General features: G+C 61.3%; 2 protein-coding genes across 2 annotated transcripts; both read left to right on the forward strand.

The window, feature by feature from the left end:
• Positions 1–794: 794 nt before the first annotated feature.
• On the forward strand, positions 795–16,299 carry ACA1_069690 (fattyacid synthase complex protein; the record flags this gene model as incomplete). The annotated part of the gene is given in 32 exon segments (XM_004352860.1): positions 795–855; positions 1,011–1,138; positions 1,364–1,545; positions 1,632–1,763; positions 1,852–2,399; positions 2,475–2,794; positions 2,873–3,637; positions 3,712–3,925; positions 4,004–4,330; positions 4,408–4,644; positions 4,728–4,870; positions 4,992–5,907; positions 5,986–6,050; positions 6,063–6,301; positions 6,407–7,798; positions 7,880–8,057; positions 8,181–8,465; positions 8,545–8,805; positions 8,908–10,643; positions 10,714–10,857; positions 11,023–11,212; positions 11,301–11,635; positions 11,709–12,009; positions 12,103–12,207; positions 12,315–12,712; positions 12,794–12,947; positions 13,024–13,422; positions 13,505–13,906; positions 13,992–14,167; positions 14,238–14,538; positions 14,607–15,593; positions 15,724–16,299. The coding sequence occupies 32 exon segments, from the start codon at positions 795–797 to the stop codon at positions 16,297–16,299; spliced, it is 12,597 nt and encodes a 4,198-aa protein (XP_004352912.1).
• A 104-nt stretch (positions 16,300–16,403) lies between these two features.
• On the forward strand, positions 16,404–19,478 carry ACA1_069700 (DEAD/DEAH box helicase domain containing protein; the record flags this gene model as incomplete). The annotated part of the gene is made up of 13 exons (XM_004352861.1): positions 16,404–16,676; positions 16,876–17,060; positions 17,195–17,307; positions 17,611–17,789; positions 17,862–17,973; positions 18,051–18,240; positions 18,333–18,417; positions 18,488–18,575; positions 18,662–18,693; positions 18,786–18,856; positions 18,935–19,013; positions 19,100–19,207; positions 19,287–19,478. 13 exons carry the CDS (start codon positions 16,404–16,406, stop codon positions 19,476–19,478), a joined length of 1,707 nt encoding a protein of 568 aa, XP_004352913.1.
• Between the last annotated feature and the right edge of the window lie 90 nt (positions 19,479–19,568).

Genomic DNA, 19,568 nt, shown 5'->3' on the forward strand with positions numbered 1-19,568 from the left:
CTTTTGACCTCACTCAGGCGATATCGATCTTCTTCTGGTTTCTTTGCCCTTTGGCCCTTGCCTGTACGTAAGCTGTTGACCTCCTCTACTCCTCCCACTTTTTCCCATCTCCTTGGGCTCGCTCGACCATCATTTTTTGTTTTTTTTGTTTTTTCGTGTCCGGATTTTTCCCACTGCGCTCCCGCCCTCTTCGCTTCCCTCCGCTCCCCACATGGGCTCATGGGACTGGGCCGAGGCCTTGGAAATTTCTGGACCCACCCACTCGCGGGCACTGCCGATCGACTGCGCCTCCCGCTTTGGGCGGGCGCGTGCGTGTGGTGTGCCACGTCCCGCTGGGCCTTCCCGCTCAGCCCCCCCCTCGCTTCTCCGGCGGGCCGTGTTCCTTCTCTTCTTCTTCGCCGTCTTCGTTGTTGTTCTCCGTCTCGGCGTGCAAGCCACACACCACTCTACCACACCTCTGCACTCGCTCGCTCGCTCGCTCTCACCGGCGCAAGCGTGCAAAGTCGACAGTCGCGTTCTTCATCTTCTTCATCCTTCCGTAGAGCCTTCGCTCGCTTTTCACTTCGTTCCCGCCTGACCGCACCCGTCGAAGCCAAGTCTTGCTTGACAAGTCGATCTCCGCCGATCAAACCAAACCCGACGTCATGTCGAATCCGCAGTCCATTTTCAACTCCTCCTCCGCAGAGAGCAGACTCCATCAACAACACCCAGCCGTCGCTGCCGCCACCGCGAAGCAGCAAGAGGGACAAGAGCCACACCACCACCAGACCGCCGAAGACGAACTTCAGGAAGAGATGGAACGCACGCAGCAGTTGACCGCCGCCTCCTCTCGGCCCCGAAAGTTGTCTCTCACAAGTACGAACACTTGCACGCTCACACGGCCATTTTATGGGCCTTCGCGTTCGTTCTTTTGGCCGAGAGGGGGGAAGGGATAAGCGAGGACGAAGAAAGGGAAGGGGGACTCATACTGTACCCGGGTCTCTCTCTTCCTCCTTTTTCCTCTTTTGCAGCCGAAGATGAGAACTGGACGGTCCTCGACAGAAAGGAGATGGTCTCCGAAGAGGCCTTCGACGACTGGAAGAAGCAGCGAACCGCCGAACGCTCTGCCGCCAAGCAGAAGCAACAGAGCCCCGAAAAAGTACGCCCACCATCCATCCCTTCCTCTTTGTCCGGAGCCTTTCTCCCCGGAGTGTTTCTTCAACTCTGCCTTGTGAAAGAAACTCTCCGCGCGACAACACTCCGAAAAATATAATATTTATAATAAATTTTTATTTTTATTTTTTCATTTGGTCATTGTAGTTCTTTTTTCGACACCTGACTTTAATGGTTGCTCTTTCCAACGATGCGATCCATCGGCCCTTAGGTTCCGGTGAAGCTGTCGTCCAAGCTGCAGGTGTGGGTGCCCATCGAGCTGATGTCGGTGGTGCAGTCCCTCTGGGCTCGCGCCCAGCCCGACGACGTGGAGCGCGAAGGCGAGACCTTCCACGCCCACGAAATCCGCATCTGGTCGCTCTTCCTCCTCGCCATCCACCAAACCAAACCCAAGTACGCCTCCGCCCCCAAAAGTATGCAGCGCCCGGCGTGGCGCCATACTCGAGCTCACCCCAACACGCACACGACACGACACACAGTACTGCCGGCGCGCAGGACTCGCAGTCGCTTTCCCCGGCATCGCGCGCCTACCTTCTCCGCATCGCGTTCGCCGAGTTCGTGTCCGCCTTCAACGGCAACAACATTCACGCCGTCCTCGCCGAGCTGCACAAGTACGCAATCACGACCACGTCCACATTCATGCAGTCGTGATGCTCATTTTTGCCGCGTTTCACACACACACACACACACCACACACAGGAACGACGAGACGCCTGCGGAGATTCACAAAATCATTCAGTGCTACACTGCGGTCCTGGCCGAGCTGAAGCAGATGGGCCACGCAAGTGACGTCGCCCAGCCGGTCATCGGCGTCACGAGCGGCCTCTTTGAGATGGCCAAGCGGCGCGCCGTCGGCCTCTTCGCGCTGTTCGGCGGCCAGGGCGTCAACTGGCTCCAGGAGCTGCGGACCAACTACCGCGTCTACGTCGACGTGCGACCGACCATCGAGCGCGCCATCGCCGCGCTTCAGAAGCAGGCCACACACCTTCTCGAGGGCGAGGAGGACACCGGCAGCGACAGTGGCGTGAAGGGCTACAACGAGCTGTTCGCCCACGGCCTCAACGTGCTCGAGTGGATCACCGACGACGACGGCGACGCTGCGGTGGTGCCGCCGGCCACCTACCTCTCGTCGGCCCCGATCTCCTACCCGATGATCGGCCTCACGGCCCTCATCAACTACCTCATCTGCATCAAGACCTGGAATCTCAGCCCCGCTGAGGTCGTCTCTCATTTCAAGGGCGTCACCGGTACGCATTCTCTCTGTCTCGTGTGTTGTTTCGTGCGTGTCGTGCGGTTGGCGCTGACGGTTCGGTGTGTTACAGGCCACTCGCAGGGCATTCTGACGGCGCTGGTGTTCGCGGCCTCGAAGACCGAGGACGAGCTGGTGGAGAACATCGTAAGCTCAGTGCAGTACCTGTTCTGGATCGGCGTCCGCCTGCAGCAGGCCGTCACCTTCCCCTCCTTTATCGAGGCCCAGCGCACCGACATCCTCAAGGAGTCCAAGAAGATCCACGGCTCGCGCAACCCCACGCCCATGATGGTGGTGATCCACCTCCTGCCCCAGGTCGTCCAGAAGTATGTCGACATCATCAACAAGAAGCTCAGCGACGAGCCCAACCGACAGCTCGAGATCGCTCTGCAGGTACTGTGTGGTGTGTGTGGTGTGTGTGTGTGTGGTGTGTGTGGTGTGTGTGTGTCGCTCACAAGGGTGGTGTTACAGAACGGCCCTCGTGCGGTGGTGGTCGTGGGCCACCCGGAGTCGCTCCACACGCTCTCGGTGCTGCTGAACGAGAAGGAGACCCGCAAGGAGGACAACGTCGACCAGTCGCGCGTGCCGCACTCCAAGCGCAAGAAGGAGTTCCGGCTGGTCTACCTGCCCGTCTCGGTCCCGTTCCACTCGCAGCTGCTCAAGGGCGCCGTGCAGTGGGTGCGCGACGACGTCAAGCGGCTGCGAGAGAAGGGCGGCCGCCTGTGGTCGATCACGGGCAAGGACCTGGCCATTCCCCTCTACTCGACGCTCGACGGCGCCGACCTCCGTAGCAGCAGCGCGGGCGCCGACGACCATCCTTTGGTCGACGCGCTGATCGACCTCCAGTGCACCGAGCACGTCAACTGGCTCCGGGCCACCGAGAAGATCTCGCGTCGGCGCGAGGGCATCACCCACGTAATCGACTTTGGCCCGGGCAAGATGTCGGGCGCGGTGTCGTTCACGTCCAAGAACCTGGAGGGCTCCGGCGTGCAGTTCGTGATGGCCGGCGCGTTCCAACCGTTCGAGGAGGACCTGGTGGTGGCCGACAAGTCGGTCCTGTTCGACTCGCGCAGCGACGCGATCCCGTTCGCGCTCGACTGGGAGACGGAGTTCGGCCCGTCGCTGGTCCAGCGCAAGGCCGACGGCAAGATTCTTGTCGACACCAAATACACGCGCGTCATGGGCAAGCCGCCGATCATGGTGGCCGGCATGACGCCCACCACGGCCAGCCACCAGGTACGCTCCACACCAGCGCCGGAGCTAAAATCACGGTGTTTTTAACTCCGACTAACGTATATTCTAATCATTAGATCGTGGCCGCCACCCTGAACGCGGGCTACCACGGCGAGCTGGCCGGCGGCGGTCTGCCCACGGAGGACATCGTGCGCCAGCGGATCGACCAGGTGGTGGAGAGCATGGACGCGGGCCACGGCATCACCCTCAACCTGCTCTACCTCAACCCGCGCCTGTGGAACCTCCAGTTTCCTCTGCTCGTCAAGCTCAGGAAGCAGGGCTATCCCATCGGTACGCCGTGTGCGATGTCTCGTGGTGTGTGTGTGTGTTGTGGACTGTGTCTCATTGTGTGTGCGATGGCTACTATAGAGGGCGTGTGCGTTGCGGCGGGCGTGCCGTCGCTCGAGAAGTCCGCAGAGATTATTGAGTCGATGCACCGAGCCGACATCAAGCACCTCGCGTTCAAGCCCGGCTCCATCGCGGCCATCCGGCTCGTGTGCCAGATCGCCGCGGCCCACCCCGACACCAACATCCTCCTGCAGTGGACCGGCGGCCGCGCCGGCGGCCACCACTCGTTCGAGGACTTCCACGAGCCCATCCTCCAGACCTATTCGCTCATCCGCAGCCAGAAGAACATTGTGCTCATCGGCGGCAGCGGCTTCGGTGACGCCGAACACTCGTGGCCCTATCTCAACGGTACAAGCAACTCGCCCGTCGGGTTGTCCTTGTTTTAACTCCTACTAACTTGTTCGCTTTCGTTTTTTTGTACAAAGGCTCGTGGTCGGTCAAGTTCGGCTACCAGCCCATGCCCTACGACGCGATCCTCATCGCCAGCCGCGTGATGGTGGCCAAGGAGGCCAACACGTCGCTCGAGGCCAAGCAGCTGCTGGTCAACACACCCGGCATCGAGAACGAGGAGGAGTGGGAGAATTCCTATCATACCTCGGCCGGCGGCATCGTCACCGTCAAGTCCGAGCTGGGCGAGCCCATCCACAAAGTCCTCACCAGGGGTACGGCCCTAGCCTTTGATTCCTGATTGGGTTTCGAGTGAGCCTTCTTGGGGCTCACACCCGATTGGTGTTCGGGGGTGCAGGTCTGGAGGTGTGGAAGGACTTCGACGACCAGTTCTTCCAGCTGCCCAAGGAGAAGATGCTCCAGAAGATCATCGAGAAGAAGCAGTACATCATCAACCGCCTCAACGCCGACTTCCAGAAGGTCTACTTCGGCAAGACCCTGGTACGCACACCCCCTTCCGTGTGTGTGGTGTGTGTGGTGTGTGTGGTGTGTGTGGTGTGTGTGGTGTGTGTGGTGTGTGTGTGTGTCGCGTTGCGTTGGCTAACATCCAAAGGACACACAGAGCGGCAAGGTGGTGGATCTGGCGGAGATGACCTACTACGAGGTGGCGCACAGGATGGTGTCGCTCATGTACATCCAGCCCGCGCAGGGCAGGGAGGGCCGCTGGATCGACCGCGGCTTCTTCGACCGCGTGCTCGACTTCTCGCGCCACACCGAGGAGCGGTTCATCAAGCCCACCACCACCGAGCAGCAGCAGAACGACGGCTTCAAGCCCAAGTACGTCAGCGTGCTGCCCCCGACGGCGCTCCTCAAGCAGAAGCCCTTCGAGTGGGTCGACAAGGTGTTCAAGGCGGCCTACCCCGACGCCGCGGTCCAATTGTTGTCGACCGAGGACGTCGACTACTTCGTTCAGCTGTGCAAGCGGCGCATGGGCAAGCCCGTCAACTTTGTGCCGGTGATCGACGACCAGCTCCAGTTCTGGTTCAAGAAGGACTCGCTGTGGCAGTCGGAGGACCTCGACGCCGTGCAGGACCGCGACGTCGGGCGGGTGGTCATCCTCCAGGGGCCGATGGCCGTCCGTTTCTGCACCAAGGTCAACGAGCCCGTGGCCGACATACTCGACGGTATTCACGACGGGTGGATCGCGCTGCTCAAGGCCGCCAAGCCCGAGGCCGCCCGGTCAATTCCCACCATCGAGTACCTGTCGACGCCCGTGCCCGCGCGTGTGCTCAACGGCTTTGCCGCCGTCGAGCGCAGCGTGAGCGTCAAGGTCGAGTCGGTGGTGGAGAACGGCGGCGCCGCTGCTGCCGATGGTAAAGGCAAGGAGGCCGCCGCTGCCGCGACGACGACGGTGGTCAACATTCAGCTGCCGCGCGAGAAGAGCCTGCTGCCCGATAGCTCGATCTGGTACGAGTGGCTGTCGGCCGGCAAGAACTCCTGGTGGCGCGCTCTCCTCACCTCGCCCCACATCGTCCAAGGTACGCACCATATATTCCTCTATTTATTCATGCGTAAGTCTATAGACTTATAGATATTGTTACATTACAACAATGCAGGCAAGAAATATGTGAGCAACCCGTTCTTGCGCCTGCTCGAGCCGGCTGTGGGTCAGCGCTACCAGGTGCGCGCGCAGTCGAAGCAGTGGCACGAGGACGTGGTCGAGGTCTCGCTCTTCGACCAGGGCCAGGCGGGCGGCAACGGCGGCTCGACGGCCCTGGTGGCCGCGCCCCTCAAGCACAAGCCCGTGCTCCGCATCAAGCGGGCCGACGACCAGCGCGGCTTCTCGGTCACCATCTACCACCCGATCCCCGTCTCCTCGTCGCCCGCCTCGTCCCTGCGCTGGGAGATGATCCCCCTGACCCTGCGCTATAGGTACCTCCCACATTCCAATGGAATTTCGTTATATTTCTTTTACATCTGCAACATATAGAATTTGCGCGTATATATTGAATACTTAATTGCGTACATATCTACTAGGTACCACGCCAACCGAGCGTCGGCGCCCATCTCGCAGGTGACGGAGGGTTTCAACGATTCGGTGAAGGAATTCTACGGCAAGCTCTGGTTCTCCAACGCCGACGAGGTGTCGAAGGAGATCGCGGCCAAGGAGCCGCTCACCGCGACGTTCGCCAACGTGTTCGAGATCAAGAAGCAGGCGATCGAGTTCTTCAGCGCCGCGATCGGCCGCACGCTGGCCAACGACGGCAAGCTGCTCCAGGCGCCGACCGACTTTGCCATCGTCGCCGCGTGGGAGTCGCTCATCAAGTACCTCTTCCTCAAGGAGATCGACGGCAACCTGCTGCACCTCGTCCACCTCAACAACGGCTTCCGCAAGCTCTCGGACCTAAACTCCACCCAGGCCTTCACTGAGGGCGACGCCGTCGTCACCAGCATGGAGATCACCAAGATGCGCAAGACCGTCTCCGGCCTCCAGATCGGCGTCGTCGGCCAGCTCAAGAAGCGGCAGCCCGACACCGGCGCCGGCGCAGCGCTGATCGAAGTCCGCAGCGAGTTCCTGTTCCGCGGGAGCGAGCTCCACGTGCTCGACGCCAAGCCCGCACCGGCCGCGACCACTGAGGCCGCGCAGGACGAAGTGACGTTCGAGAAGACCCGCGACGCCTACACGCTGGTGGTCAAGTCCAAGGAGGAGCTGTCGATTCTCCAGTCCAAGGCCTGGATCCAGTGGCGCTCGGAGGCCGACAAGCAAAACCTGCGGCTGGGCGAGCGCCTGGTGTTCAAGTTCACGTCGCTCGAGCTCGAGCGCAGCCAGCCCGCCGCCGCGCCGGACTCCGACCCGCTCGCAGCCGACGACGCAGAGTCGAAGGAGGTGCGGCAGCAGCTGCAGGTCAAGGTCGACGGCGTGGTCTACAAGCTGAGCGGGCCGTCATCGTTCGTGCCCACGCTGGCCTCGCTCGAGCGCGGCGACGAGCTGGAGCGCGAGATGATGGACACGGTGGCCACCATCGCCTACGAGAAGGCCGACGTGAAGGCCAACGTTCCGCGGGCCTTCGTCCAGCGCTTCGGCAAGCCGCTCGAGCACGCCGTGTTCTTCGACAACGGCGGCTACCAGCTGCTCAACGTGTCCGACCGCATTCCGGTGCCGCCGGAGAGCGTCACCTACGCGCTGGCGTCGGGCGACTTGAACCCGATCCACACCAACAAGTACTTCTCGATCTTTGCCGAGCTGCCGCACGACACGATCACGCACGGCATGTGGACATCGGCCAACGCGCGCCGCGTGATCGAATCGTTCGTGGCCAAGAACAAGCCCGAGCGCGTCGTCGACTTCCACACCGAGTTCGTCGGCATGGTCAAGCCGCGTGACCAGCTCCTCACCTCCGTGCGCCACATCGGCATGAAGAACGGAAGGTATGTGTGCGCACGACACGCACCGCAAGACACACGACACACACGCATATTCTAAATTCTTTGGTTTTCCGTTGGGCGCAGGATGCTGGTCGAGATTGAGACCAATACGGAGAAGGGCGAGCTGGTGCTCAAGGGCACGGCCGACGTGAAGGGACCCCGGACGTGCTACGTCTTCACGGGCCAGGGCAGCGTGTCGGTCGGGATGGGCCTCGACCTCTACGCCTCCTCTCCCATCGCCAAGCAGATCTGGGACGCCGCCGTACGTCCTCCTTCGTCTTCATTCTTTCTCTCTCTTTCGTTCTGTATTTATTTATTCGTTTTTTTACTTCTTTAGAAATTGAAACTGATTTACTAATTCATTTTGCAATACTGAAAAAAACAGGATAAATATTTCCAAGAGGAATACGGTTTCTCGATCCTGCAGCTGGTCAAGGAGAACCCCAAGGAGATCACGATCTTCTTCGGCGGCAGCCGCGGCCGTAAGATCAAGAAGAACTACCAGAAGCTCACCTGCCAGGTCCAGGAGGAGTTCGAGGAGGAGATCCCCGCTGCGACGGGCAAGGAGGGCGAAGCCCCGGCCACCCCAAAGACGCAGCGGGTCACCCGCACCCGCGAGCAGCCGCTCTTCAGCGACATCACCGACACCTCGTCGTCGCACACCTTCAAGGTTCGTTATCTCTGCGTGCGCGTGTGCGTGTGCGGCGTGTGGCATTCCATGCATTCTTCTCACACGCACGCGTCTGCAGCATCCGGAGGGTCTGCTCTTCGCGACGCAGTTCTCGCAGCCGGCGCTGGTGCTGGTCGAGCTGGCGGCGTTCGAGGACATGCGCGAGCGCGGCCTCATCCCGTCGGACGACTGCATCTTCGCGGGCCACTCGCTGGGCGAGTACGCGGCGCTGGCCTCCGTGGCCAAGGTGCTCACCATCGAGAGCCTCGTCGACATCGTCTTCCTGCGCGGCATGACCATGCAGAACTCCGTCATCCGCGACAAGGACGGCCACTCCCAGGTACAACTCGCAACGCACACGTTCAACATACACACACGCGCACACGCGCACCACGTTTTGTTTTTTGCTTAACACTAATTTGTGTGTGTGTGTCGTGGGCAGTACTCGATGGTGGCGGTCAACCCGCAGCGCGTGCACCCGTACCTCTTCCGCGACGCCCACCTGGACCAGATCATTTCGATCATCTGCGAGAAGAACAAGGACCAACTGCTGCAGGTGGTGAACTACAACGTCGAGCACTACCAGTACGTGGTGGCCGGCGAGAACGGCAACCTCAACATCCTGGGCATGGTGATCGACGAGGTCCACCAGCTGCTCAAGAAGCACGGAAAGGCGGCCAAGATCGACCGCGCGTCGGTCGAATTCCTGATCGAGGCCGCCATGAAGGAGACCGAGGAGAATGTGCGCGACCCGCTGACGCGCCGCATCGTGCTCAAGCGCGGCGTGGCCACCATTCCGCTGCCGGGCATCGACGTGCCATTCCACTCCAAATTCCTCAAGGACGGCGTGCCCGCATTCCGACAGATCCTGCTGCAGCGCATGACCCCGCAGCAGCTCAACCCGAGCATTCTTGTCGGTCGTTACATTCCAAACGTGACCGCCGTGCCCTTCTCGCTCGACCGGGCCTACGTGCAGGCCCTGCGCGACGAGACCCAGTCGCCGGTGCTCGACGACGTGCTGACCCAGTTCGACGACTACCGCCGCCGGCCGCAGCAGCTGGCCTTCCACATCCTGGTTGAGCTGCTGGCCTACCAGTTCGCCTCGCCCGTGCGCTGGATCGAGACCCAGAAGGTCATCTTCGCCCAGTTCGGCGTCGAGCGCCTGATCGAAGTCGGCCCGGCGCCCACGCTCTCACAGATGGCCAAGACCACCCTCGCCCTGGGCAACTACTCGCCGCTCATCAAGCACGAGAACCTGTGGTACAACCGCGACCGCGACGTCATCTACTACAACCGCGACGACCCGCCGGCCGACGCCGCTGCTGCTACCACCGCCGCTGCTGCGCCGACACCGGTCGAGTCCGTCGTGGCGCCGCCGCCGGTGGCCACGCCCGCGCCGGTGACCGCGCCTACGCCGACGCCGTCGCTCCCCACGCCGCCGGCCTCGTCGGCGCCGGTCGTCGATGAAAAGCCGACGGCGCTCGAGTCGCTGCTTACGCTGCTCTCGATCAAGCTGCAGAAGGACGTCGATACCATTCCGGCCACGGCCACGGTCAAGTCGCTCACCGGCGGCAAGTCGGCGCTGCAGAACGAGATCGTGGGCGACGTGCAGAAGGAGTTCGAGCGCGAGCCCGAGGGCGCCGCCGAAATGGAGCTGGGCGCGCTCGCGGCCAAGCTCGCCGACGGCCCCGACGGCTCGCACCGGCTGGGCTCGTTCCTCAACGGTCAGGTGGCGAAGCTCGTCAGCGGCAAGATGCCCGGCGGCTTCCCGCTGTCGGCGCTCAAGGCCTATCTGGCCGGCCGCTACGCGCTGGGCGAGGGCCGCGTCGAGGGCGTGCTCCTGCGCGGCCTCGCGGGCGAGCCCAAGGCGCGCCTGGCCACCGAAGACGAGGCCAAGAAGTGGCTCGACGGCGTCGTGGCCGACTACGCGCGGGCCAAGGGCATCGCGCTGTTCGACGCGGCCGGCGCGGGTGGCGCGGGCGGCGATGGCGGTGCGGGCGGCGCGCGGGTGATCGACTCGGCGCTGCTGGACAAGCTCGAGGAGCGCGGCAAGGCCATGGTGCGCGACCAGATGAAGGCTTTCTACAAGTACCTCAGCGAGAACCCGCTCGACAAGGAGGCCAAGGTCAAGCTCTTCGAACAGCTCCTCAAGGAGAAGGCCGAAGAGCTCAGCCTCTGGTACGTACAACACTCGCAGAATTTAAAAAATGACTGGGCCGGACTGGCTGACATTCTTTACATTGCACAGGATCAACGAGCACGGCGAGGAGTATGGCAATGGGATCAAGCCCATCTTCGACGCCAAGAAGGAGCGTCGCTACGACTCAGCCTGGAACTGGACCCGCCAGGACTGCCTGGTCCTCTACTATGACTACGCCTGCGGCCGCACGAGGTACGCTCAGCTACTGACGACCCGCAGACCGCGCGTTCTCACTCACACGCTTTCGTGTGTGTCGTGTGTCGTGTGTCGTGTGTCGTGTGTCGTGTGTCGTGTGTCGTGTGTCGTGTGTCGTGTGTCGTGTGTCGTGTGTCGTGTGTCGTGTGTTGGTCGACGCAGGCGCTGGAACAACGACATCAGGGAGCGGCTCTACAGGATCAAGAACAGGGCGACCTCGAACGCGTTCGACATGACTGTGTGGGCCAAGACCAAGGCCGTCAACGACGGCCACCCGGAGATCGTCAGCTTCATCAACATCCTGGGCGAGATCCTGCAGCGCGAAATGGACAACTACCCGCTCTATCGTGAGGTGCGGCCACGCAACTGCGTGTGTGTGTGTCTTGTGTGCGGCGTTGCGTGTGCGGTCGTGTGCTGATCGTGTGTTGGTGTGTACGCAGCTCTCGATCCCGATGGCGCCCAAGCTGGAGGTGGACTGCAAGGGCTTCATCCAGTACAAGGAGGTGCCGCGCCCGGGCGTGAAGGACATGACCGACTACGTGGCCGAGATGGAGAAGGGCGACCAGACCACCACCACCTCCTCGCCTGCGGCCGCTGCTGCGCCCAACGCGAGCGGCGACCAGATGGGGCTGCTCCTGGAGCAGCTGCGCACGCAGAAGGTGGACCCGGCCATCCTCGCCTCCATGGAAAAGATCATCGAGGAGAACAACCGCAAGAAGAAGCAGGAAGAGGAGGAGCGTCTCCAGAAGACCATCCAGCCCTACGTCTTCCTACGGTACACCCAACACACACACACACACACACACGACACACACACCGCACCCGATCTGACAAAATTGTCTGCACAGGGGCCGAGCTGACGAGGACCCGTCGCACCGCACGTACGAGCCGAAGTCGACGAAAAAGTACATGGCGGTGCTGCGGGAGATGGCGTCCAAGGGCGTCACCTTCCACGACAAGACCATCCTCATCACCGGCTGCGGCCGCGACTCGATCGGCCTGGAGATCGTCAAGGCCATGCTGCGCGGCGGCGCCAAGATCTACGCCACCACCTCGCGCTTCTCGTCGTCGGGCAGCTCGTTCTACCACCAGCTGTTCGACCAGCACGGCACCAAGACCGCCCAACTCGTCATCCTGCCCTTCAACCAGGTACCACACCAGCACCCGGCCAAGGTCTTGCTTAATGTCAATGCTGACGTGGCACTCACCCCACCACTTGTTCTTCTTATTTGTCGACCACAGTCATCGCAGCAGGACGTGCAGGCGTTGGTGGACTACGTGTACGACAAGGAGGGCGCCGACATCGACTACATCATCCCCTTCGCTGCCATCCCCGAGGGCGGACGCGTACGCGAACCCTCCACCGACAATTCCAATTCCTTGCTTCTTAGGAATTCCAGGCATGCGTGTAGTTGTGGGTGGTGCTGATTCGAATGTGTCGTGTGGGTGTGTAGGACATTGGCGCGATCGATGCCAAGTCGGAGCTGGCGCACCGGTTGATGCTGACCAACACGATCCGCCTGATCGGCGCGGTGAAGAACAAGAAGGAGTCGCGCTCGATCGTCACCCGGCCGGCCCACGTCCTGCTCCCGCTGTCGCCCAACCACGGCGTGTTCGGGTTCGACGGCCTCTACGCCGAGAGCAAGCTCGGCCTCGAGGCCCTGCTCAACAAGTGGAAGTCCGAGGGCTGGTCCAACTACCTGTCGCTGGCCGGCGCCGTGATCGGCTGGACCCGTGGCACGGGCCTCATGAAGGGCAACAACCTGCTGGCCGTCGGCATCGAGCAGCTGGGCGTCCGCACCTTCACCACCCAGGAGATCTGCTTCAACTGCGTCGGCCTGCTCCACCCCAAGTACGCTACTGCATACCGATCATTCCACCGCACACGCACACGCACCACCGCACACGCGCTCACATGGATGGGTCATGACAGGATGGTGGCCGAGGCCCAGAAGGAGCCGATTCTGGCTGACCTGAGCGGCGGCCTGCTCAAGATCAAGGAGCTCGACTCCGTGCTCAACAACCTCCGCGCCTCGATGAACGAGGACGCCTCCGTGCGCAAGGCCGTCTACGCCGACACTCAGAAGGTATGCGCCCGTAATTGATGCATTCTCCGCCCATGGGGCTCACGTGTGTGTGTGTGTGTGTGTGTTGCTCGAACAGGACAAGGAGCTGGAGAACCACAACGTGGCCGTGTCAGCAGCCACGAGCAACCACTCGATCCGCCCGCGGGCCAACATCAACGTCCAGTTCCCGTCGCTGCCCTCCAAGGAGCGCCTCGAGCAGCTCAAGCGCATCAAGGGCATGGTCGACATGGAGCGCGTGGTGGTGGTGACCGGCTTCGGCGAGGTGGGTCCCTACGGCTCGGCCCGCACCCGGTGGGAGATGGAGGCCTACGGCGAGTTCTCGATGGAGGGCTGCATCGAGCTGGCCTGGATGATGGGCCTAATCCGCTACCACAACGACGACAGCCGCACCGGCTGGGTCGACGCCAAGACCGGCGAGCCCATCAAGGACGACGAAATCAAGGCCCGCTACGAGAAGATCATCCTCGAAAACACCGTACGCACCGCACGACACACACGACACACGACACACACACGACACACGGCACAGTATGCTCATACGTGGTGGGTGATTGCAGGGCATTCGTATCATTGAGCCGTCGCTGTTTGGCGGCTACGAGCCGAGCAAGAAGATGTTCCTGCACCAGGTGGCGATCAACGAGGACATGGGACCGCTCGAGGTGTCGTCCGAGGCCGAGGCCCAGGCCTTCAAGCGCCAGCACGGCGAGGCGGTCGAGATCATCGAGAAGGACGGCGTCTTCTCGGTGCTGATCAAGCGCGGTGGCGTGCTTTACATTCCGAAGGCGCTCAAGTTCGACCGCTTCGTGGCCGGCCAGATCCCCACGTCGTGGGACCCGACCATCTTCGGCCTGCCCGAAGACATCGTCAAGCAGGTCGACCCGGTCACCCTCTACACGCTCGTCTCCACCGCCGAGGCCCTCGTCTCTGCCGGCGTCACCGACCCCTACGAATTCTACGAGGTCCGCACACGCACACACGTCACCGCACACACCACCGCACACGCACTCAACGAATTTCTTTTCTTTTCTCCTTTTCTTTTTGCAGTACGTGCATGTGTCCCAGGTGGGCAACACGATCGGCGGCGGCTTCGGAGGTATGAAGAGCGTGCGCGCCATGCACAGGGCCGTGCTCCTCGAGGAGCCCGTGCAGGGCGACGCGCTCCAGGAGCAGTTCATCAACACCGTCGCGGCCTACGTTAACATGCTGCTGCTCTCTTCCAGGTAACCCACCTTTCTTATCACTATCAATCGTGCCTTTGCTTAACAAACACACACACCGCACACCACGTAGTGGTCCGATCAAGACGCCCGTGGGCGCGTGCGCTACGGCGGTGGGCTCGATCGAGATCGGCGTGGAGACGATCCAGAGCGGCAAGGCCCGGATCGTGGTGGTCGGCGGCTACGACGACTTCAGCGAGGAGGGCTCCTACGGCTTCGCATCAATGAAGGCCACCTCCAACTCCGAAGCCGAGACGGAGGCCGGCCGCCTGCCCGCCGAGATGTCGCGCCCGGCCACCTCCACCCGCAGCGGCTTCATGGAGTCCCAGGGCGCCGGCGTCCAGATCCTCATGGCTGCCGACCTCGCCATCAAGGTTTGCTCACCGCACACAACCGCACACACATCATCGCACACACTCATTTTTAACTCCGATCATGACAGATGGGCGTGCCGATCTATGGTATCGTGAGCCACGTGGCGACGGCGACGGACAAGAACGGGAGGAGCGTGCCGGCGCCCGGCAAGGGCCTGCTGGTGACCGCCCGGCAGCAGAACGCGCTCGTGGCGTCGCCCATACTCGACGTCGACTACCGCCGGCGGCACCTGGAGGCCGAGCTGGCCAGCATCGACCAGTGGTACAGCGCCGAGCGCGAGTTCCTCGACGCGTGGATGAAGGAGCAGGCCGCGCGCGGCGGGCTCACCGACGAGCAGGAGAAGACCATGGCGGCCGAGCAGCGCGAGTCGCTCGAGCTCAAGCACCGACACAAGCGGGCCATGGCGCTCGCGGTCTGGGGCAACGAGTTCTACCGCAACGATCCCTACATCTCGCCGCTGACCGGCGGCCTGGCCGTGTGGGGCCTGACCATCGACGACGTCGAGGTGGCCTCGTTCCACGGCACCGGCACGGCGGCCAACGACATCAACGAGTCGCAGCTGCTGCAGAAGCAGCTCGAGCACCTCGGGCGCACCACGGGCAACTGCATTCTAAGCATTTTCCAGAAGTACCTGACCGGGCACCCCAAGGGCGCCGCCGCCGCGTGGATGCTCAACGGCCTGCTGCAGTCGATGATGACCGGCATCGTGCCGGGCAACCGCAACGCCGACAACATCGACAAGGAGCTCGAGGCCTGCGACCACATCGTCTTCCTCAACCGGTCGCTTCACACCTACGGCTTCAAGGCCGGCCTGCTCAAGAGCTTCGGCTTCGGCCAGGTCGGCGGCGAGATCCTGGTCATCCACCCGGACTACGTGCTGGCCCAGCTCGCGCCCGACGAGCTCGACGCCTACGCCCAGCGCCGCCAGAAGCGGTACAACCTGGCCTACCGCCACTGGCACGACTCCCTCACCCAGCGCAAGTCTTTCGTCATGGTCAAGGACCACGCCCCCTACACCTACGGCGAGGAGCAGAAGGTCTACCTCAACCCGAAGGTGCGCCCCCACTCCCCCACTGGCTTGCTGACGTCAGCATTTAAATGTTTCGATGGAAAGCTAATAAGTATATTTTTGTATTTTGTAGGCTCGAGCGACGTTCGATGGTGTGTCGTGGTCGTTCCCGCAGACCGACCGCCGGAAGCTGTACGCGCAGAAGACCACTACCACCAGCGGCGCGCCGTCGTCGCCGACCAAGAGCGGCCGTGGCGCGACGCCGCGCGGCGGCAACGGCATCAAGTCGTCGGCGCGGACCAACCTCGAGGTCACGCTGCGCGAGATGGGCGAGGGCCTGCGCGCGCCCAACGACCGCGGCATCGGCGTCGACACGCAGCTGATCTCGGAGATCGAGGTGTCGATCTCCACCAGCACCACCTTCCTCAGCCGCAACTTCACGCCCGAGGAGGTCAACTATTGCCGGTCGACCGGCGACCCGGCAGCGAGCTTCGCCGGCCGCTGGGCCGCCAAGGAGGCCGTCGTAAAGGCCATCTCGTCGTGCGACGACAACGAGCGGTCGCGCGAGCTGTGGGAGGGCGGCGGCGCGGCGCTGCGCGACATCGAGATCCTGCGCGGGCCGTCGGGCGCGCCCAGAGTGGTCCTGCACGGCCACGCCAGCACCGTGGCCTCCGTGCTGGGCGTCAACTCGATCAAGGTCACCATCTCGCACTCGGGCGAGTACGCCATCGCGCAGGCCCTCGCCCAGTGATTGATTGGTTATTTCAACTGTATTAAAAAATAAAAATAAAATAAAACCATTTTCTTTTTCTTGTCATTTATTTCTATTTATTTACAACACTGCGCCGCTACACGATGAACACCGGCAAGGTGGAGAAGATTGTGAATGGAGGTGAGGCTCACGATGCCGCAGCCGTCACGGTAAAGAGGAAGAGGAAGAGGAAGCACGGAGGCAGCAAAGCAAGCAGTGCGCAGGCGGCACCCCCGGAACAGCAAGATGAAAAATCTGTAGATGTGAGCAAGGGTGCCACGAACCAGGGCGCGGGAGAAGGCTTGCCCACCAAGGCCGCCGACGCCGCACCGGCAGCCGGGGCCAAGCGCAAGCGAAACGAAGGCACAAGCTCCTCCGTACCACAAAAGCCATCTTCATCCTCCTCCGATTCACACAACCAAGCACAGAGGGGCAAGCGGCAGCGCACGACCGCAGCTGCAACTGCACCACAGGCGACTCAACCAGCAGCCACGGTAGCGTTTTCATCTCAATCATAATTTAATTGCGATTGTTGATTTTTTGAGATGCCAACGATGCTGAACTCTGAAACGCCAGGGCCAAGAGGGCGAGGACAACGATGGAGCGGCCACGGGCGAGGATATTGTGGTTGACACTCCTGCGGCAGCGGTCGAAGAAGAAGAGTACAAGGAAGATGAGAACGTGCCGGTGGAGGTGGTGGGCGCCAACCTTCCGCCGCTCGAGGCCTTTGCCAGCTGCAAGCCACTGCAGGTCAAAGACGGGTAAAAGTTGCTGCTTCCTCTCTTTGTGTGTGTGCGACCGCCAGGTTGCCTACGCACCGTGTGCTACGCGTGTCGTGTGTCGTGTCGTTCAACTGTTCGTTAACATTTTTTTGTTTACACGTGTTTCGTTTCAGAGTGCTGATGAACAACATCACCAAGAGCGGATATACCAAGCCCACGGCCGTGCAGAGGCACGCCATCCCCATCCTGTTGCAGGGCCGAGACCTCATGGGCTGCGCCCGGACCGGTACACCCCTTCACCCCTGGGCTCACTAAGACCGGCTAAGAAGACCAGGAACTGATCACATACATGACACGACATGACACGACCAACGACCAACGACCAACGACCAACGACCAACGACCAACGACCAACGACCAACGACCAACGACCAACGACCAACGACCAACGACCAACGACCAACGACCAACGACCAACGACCAACGACCAACGACCAACGACCAACGACCAACGACCAACGACCAACGACCAACGACCAACGACACGTACACACATGTGCGCGCACGACTTGCACCTTCATTAATGCAGGAAGTGGCAAGACTGCAGCGTTCCTGTTGCCCATCATAGCTTCCCTGTTGAGCGAGGACAAGCGCAAGGGCGAAGCTGCCGGCGTGGGCTGGCGGCACACCTTCCGAGCCTATCCGCTGGTGATCATCCTTGCGCCCACGCGCGAGCTTGCTGTCCAGATCTATCAGGAGGCGCTCAAGGTAATGCCCCTTGTCATTGTCCTCCGCGTGCGTGCGTGGCTGAACCAGTACTCAATCCTCATAACACCCCAGTTCACGGAATCAACGCCACTCAAGACATCGGTTGTCTACGGCGGAACGTCCTACGTCGCCCAAGCCCGCCTTCTCGAGAAAAACGGATCCGACATCCTGGTTGCCACTCCTGGTAGGCCTTCCTGAATTTGACACATCTTTGGCGTCTTTGCCTACTTATCGATCATGATAATGTTACTCCGCGCCCAGGACGACTCAGGGACATGGTGGAGCGGGACAAGATCTCGCTGCGCCTGGTGTGCTATCTGGTGCTCGACGAAGCGGACAGGATGCTTGACATGGGCTTCGAGCCACAGATGCGCAACCTGGTGGAGAAGCGGGACATGCCCACGGAGAGGCAGACGCTTCTGTTCTCCGCGACATTCCCAAAGGGCATCATGTACGTATACGCACCCTTTCGAGTCGCCCCACCGTGGAATTCTCAGAATTCCAACAACTCATCGCCGTACGTGTTGTATGTGCCGCCCATAGCCAACTGGCCACGGATTTCTTGAAGAAGGACTACGCCACTGTGACCGTTGGTCGTGCCGGGTCCACCACCGAAGCCATCAAACAGGTGCGCCCACTCGCCAGTGTCGGTCTGCCTCATCAACGCTGACCTTACGGGGGGGGATGATCATTGGCAGGTGATTCTATTGGTCAAGAACGAGGACTACAAGTGGGGCATGCTCAAGCGAGAGCTGCAGGGGCTCAAAGAAACCGATCGAGTGCTCGGTATGATGCTTTTGTCCACCGGTGTGAATATGCCGATGAGCCAGTCGTCAACTTGCTTGCTAATGCACAGTGACCGGTCCGTGCAGTGTTTGTGGAAAAGAAGAAAGGAACGCGCAGGGTGCATGAATACTTGACGGTATTGCTACGCTAGCTGCTCCCTCACTTCCCCGCAAGAGCATCAATTAATGACAGTGGTGATGATCGTTGCAGAGTCAAGGAATCACTGCAACCATGATTCACGGCGACTTGGAGCAGCGCGATCGCGATTTGGCCATCAAAAGGTTTGAGCGGCCCTCACCCCTGCAATAGACAGAAACACACGCATGTGACATGACCATTTGCACGCGACGCATACATAGTTTCCGTATGGGCAAGGCGCAAGTGTTGGTCGGCACGTCGGTGGCTGCGCGAGGACTCGACATTGAAAACGTCACCAAAGTACGCCCAGCCAGCGCATTCCATTCATATATGCCCAAACTCACCTGCTACATCGGCTCACTGCACAAACCCCCTTGGATGAACAGGTCATCAACTTTGACATGCCGATGACAATCGAGGACTACGTCCATCGTATCGGGCGGACGGGTCGTGCAGGCCATGCCGGCCTCGCCGTCGCCTTCTTCTTTCCCCAGGTTCGATGCATGTCCTCTACAACAACGACCATCACCACAACCGTCTGACGTGTTGCTTGTGTTGGCCCTGCGTACGCAGAGGGACGGTGACAGCGCAGCGGATTTGGTGCAGCTGTTGGTGGAGGCCAAGCAGGACGTGCCCGAGTGGCTTCGATCGCACGCCAACAAGCCCCCTAGCGACAAGAAAAAGAAGCAGCAACAGCCATCCAAAAAGCCCAACAACAAAGCCGCCGGTCGCAAACAGCACAAGCGAAAGGCGGGCCACAGTTGAATGTCAGGTGACACCCTCGCCCAGCACCTAGTTTGTTATTTCCACAACGAAACAAACCAAGAGAAAATGATTAGGTCTTCTCTTGACGGT

This window comes from Acanthamoeba castellanii, assembly GCF_000313135.1.
Source record: "Acanthamoeba castellanii str. Neff unplaced genomic scaffold scf7180000084603, whole genome shotgun sequence".
Classification (NCBI taxonomy): domain Eukaryota; phylum Discosea; order Longamoebia; family Acanthamoebidae; genus Acanthamoeba; species Acanthamoeba castellanii.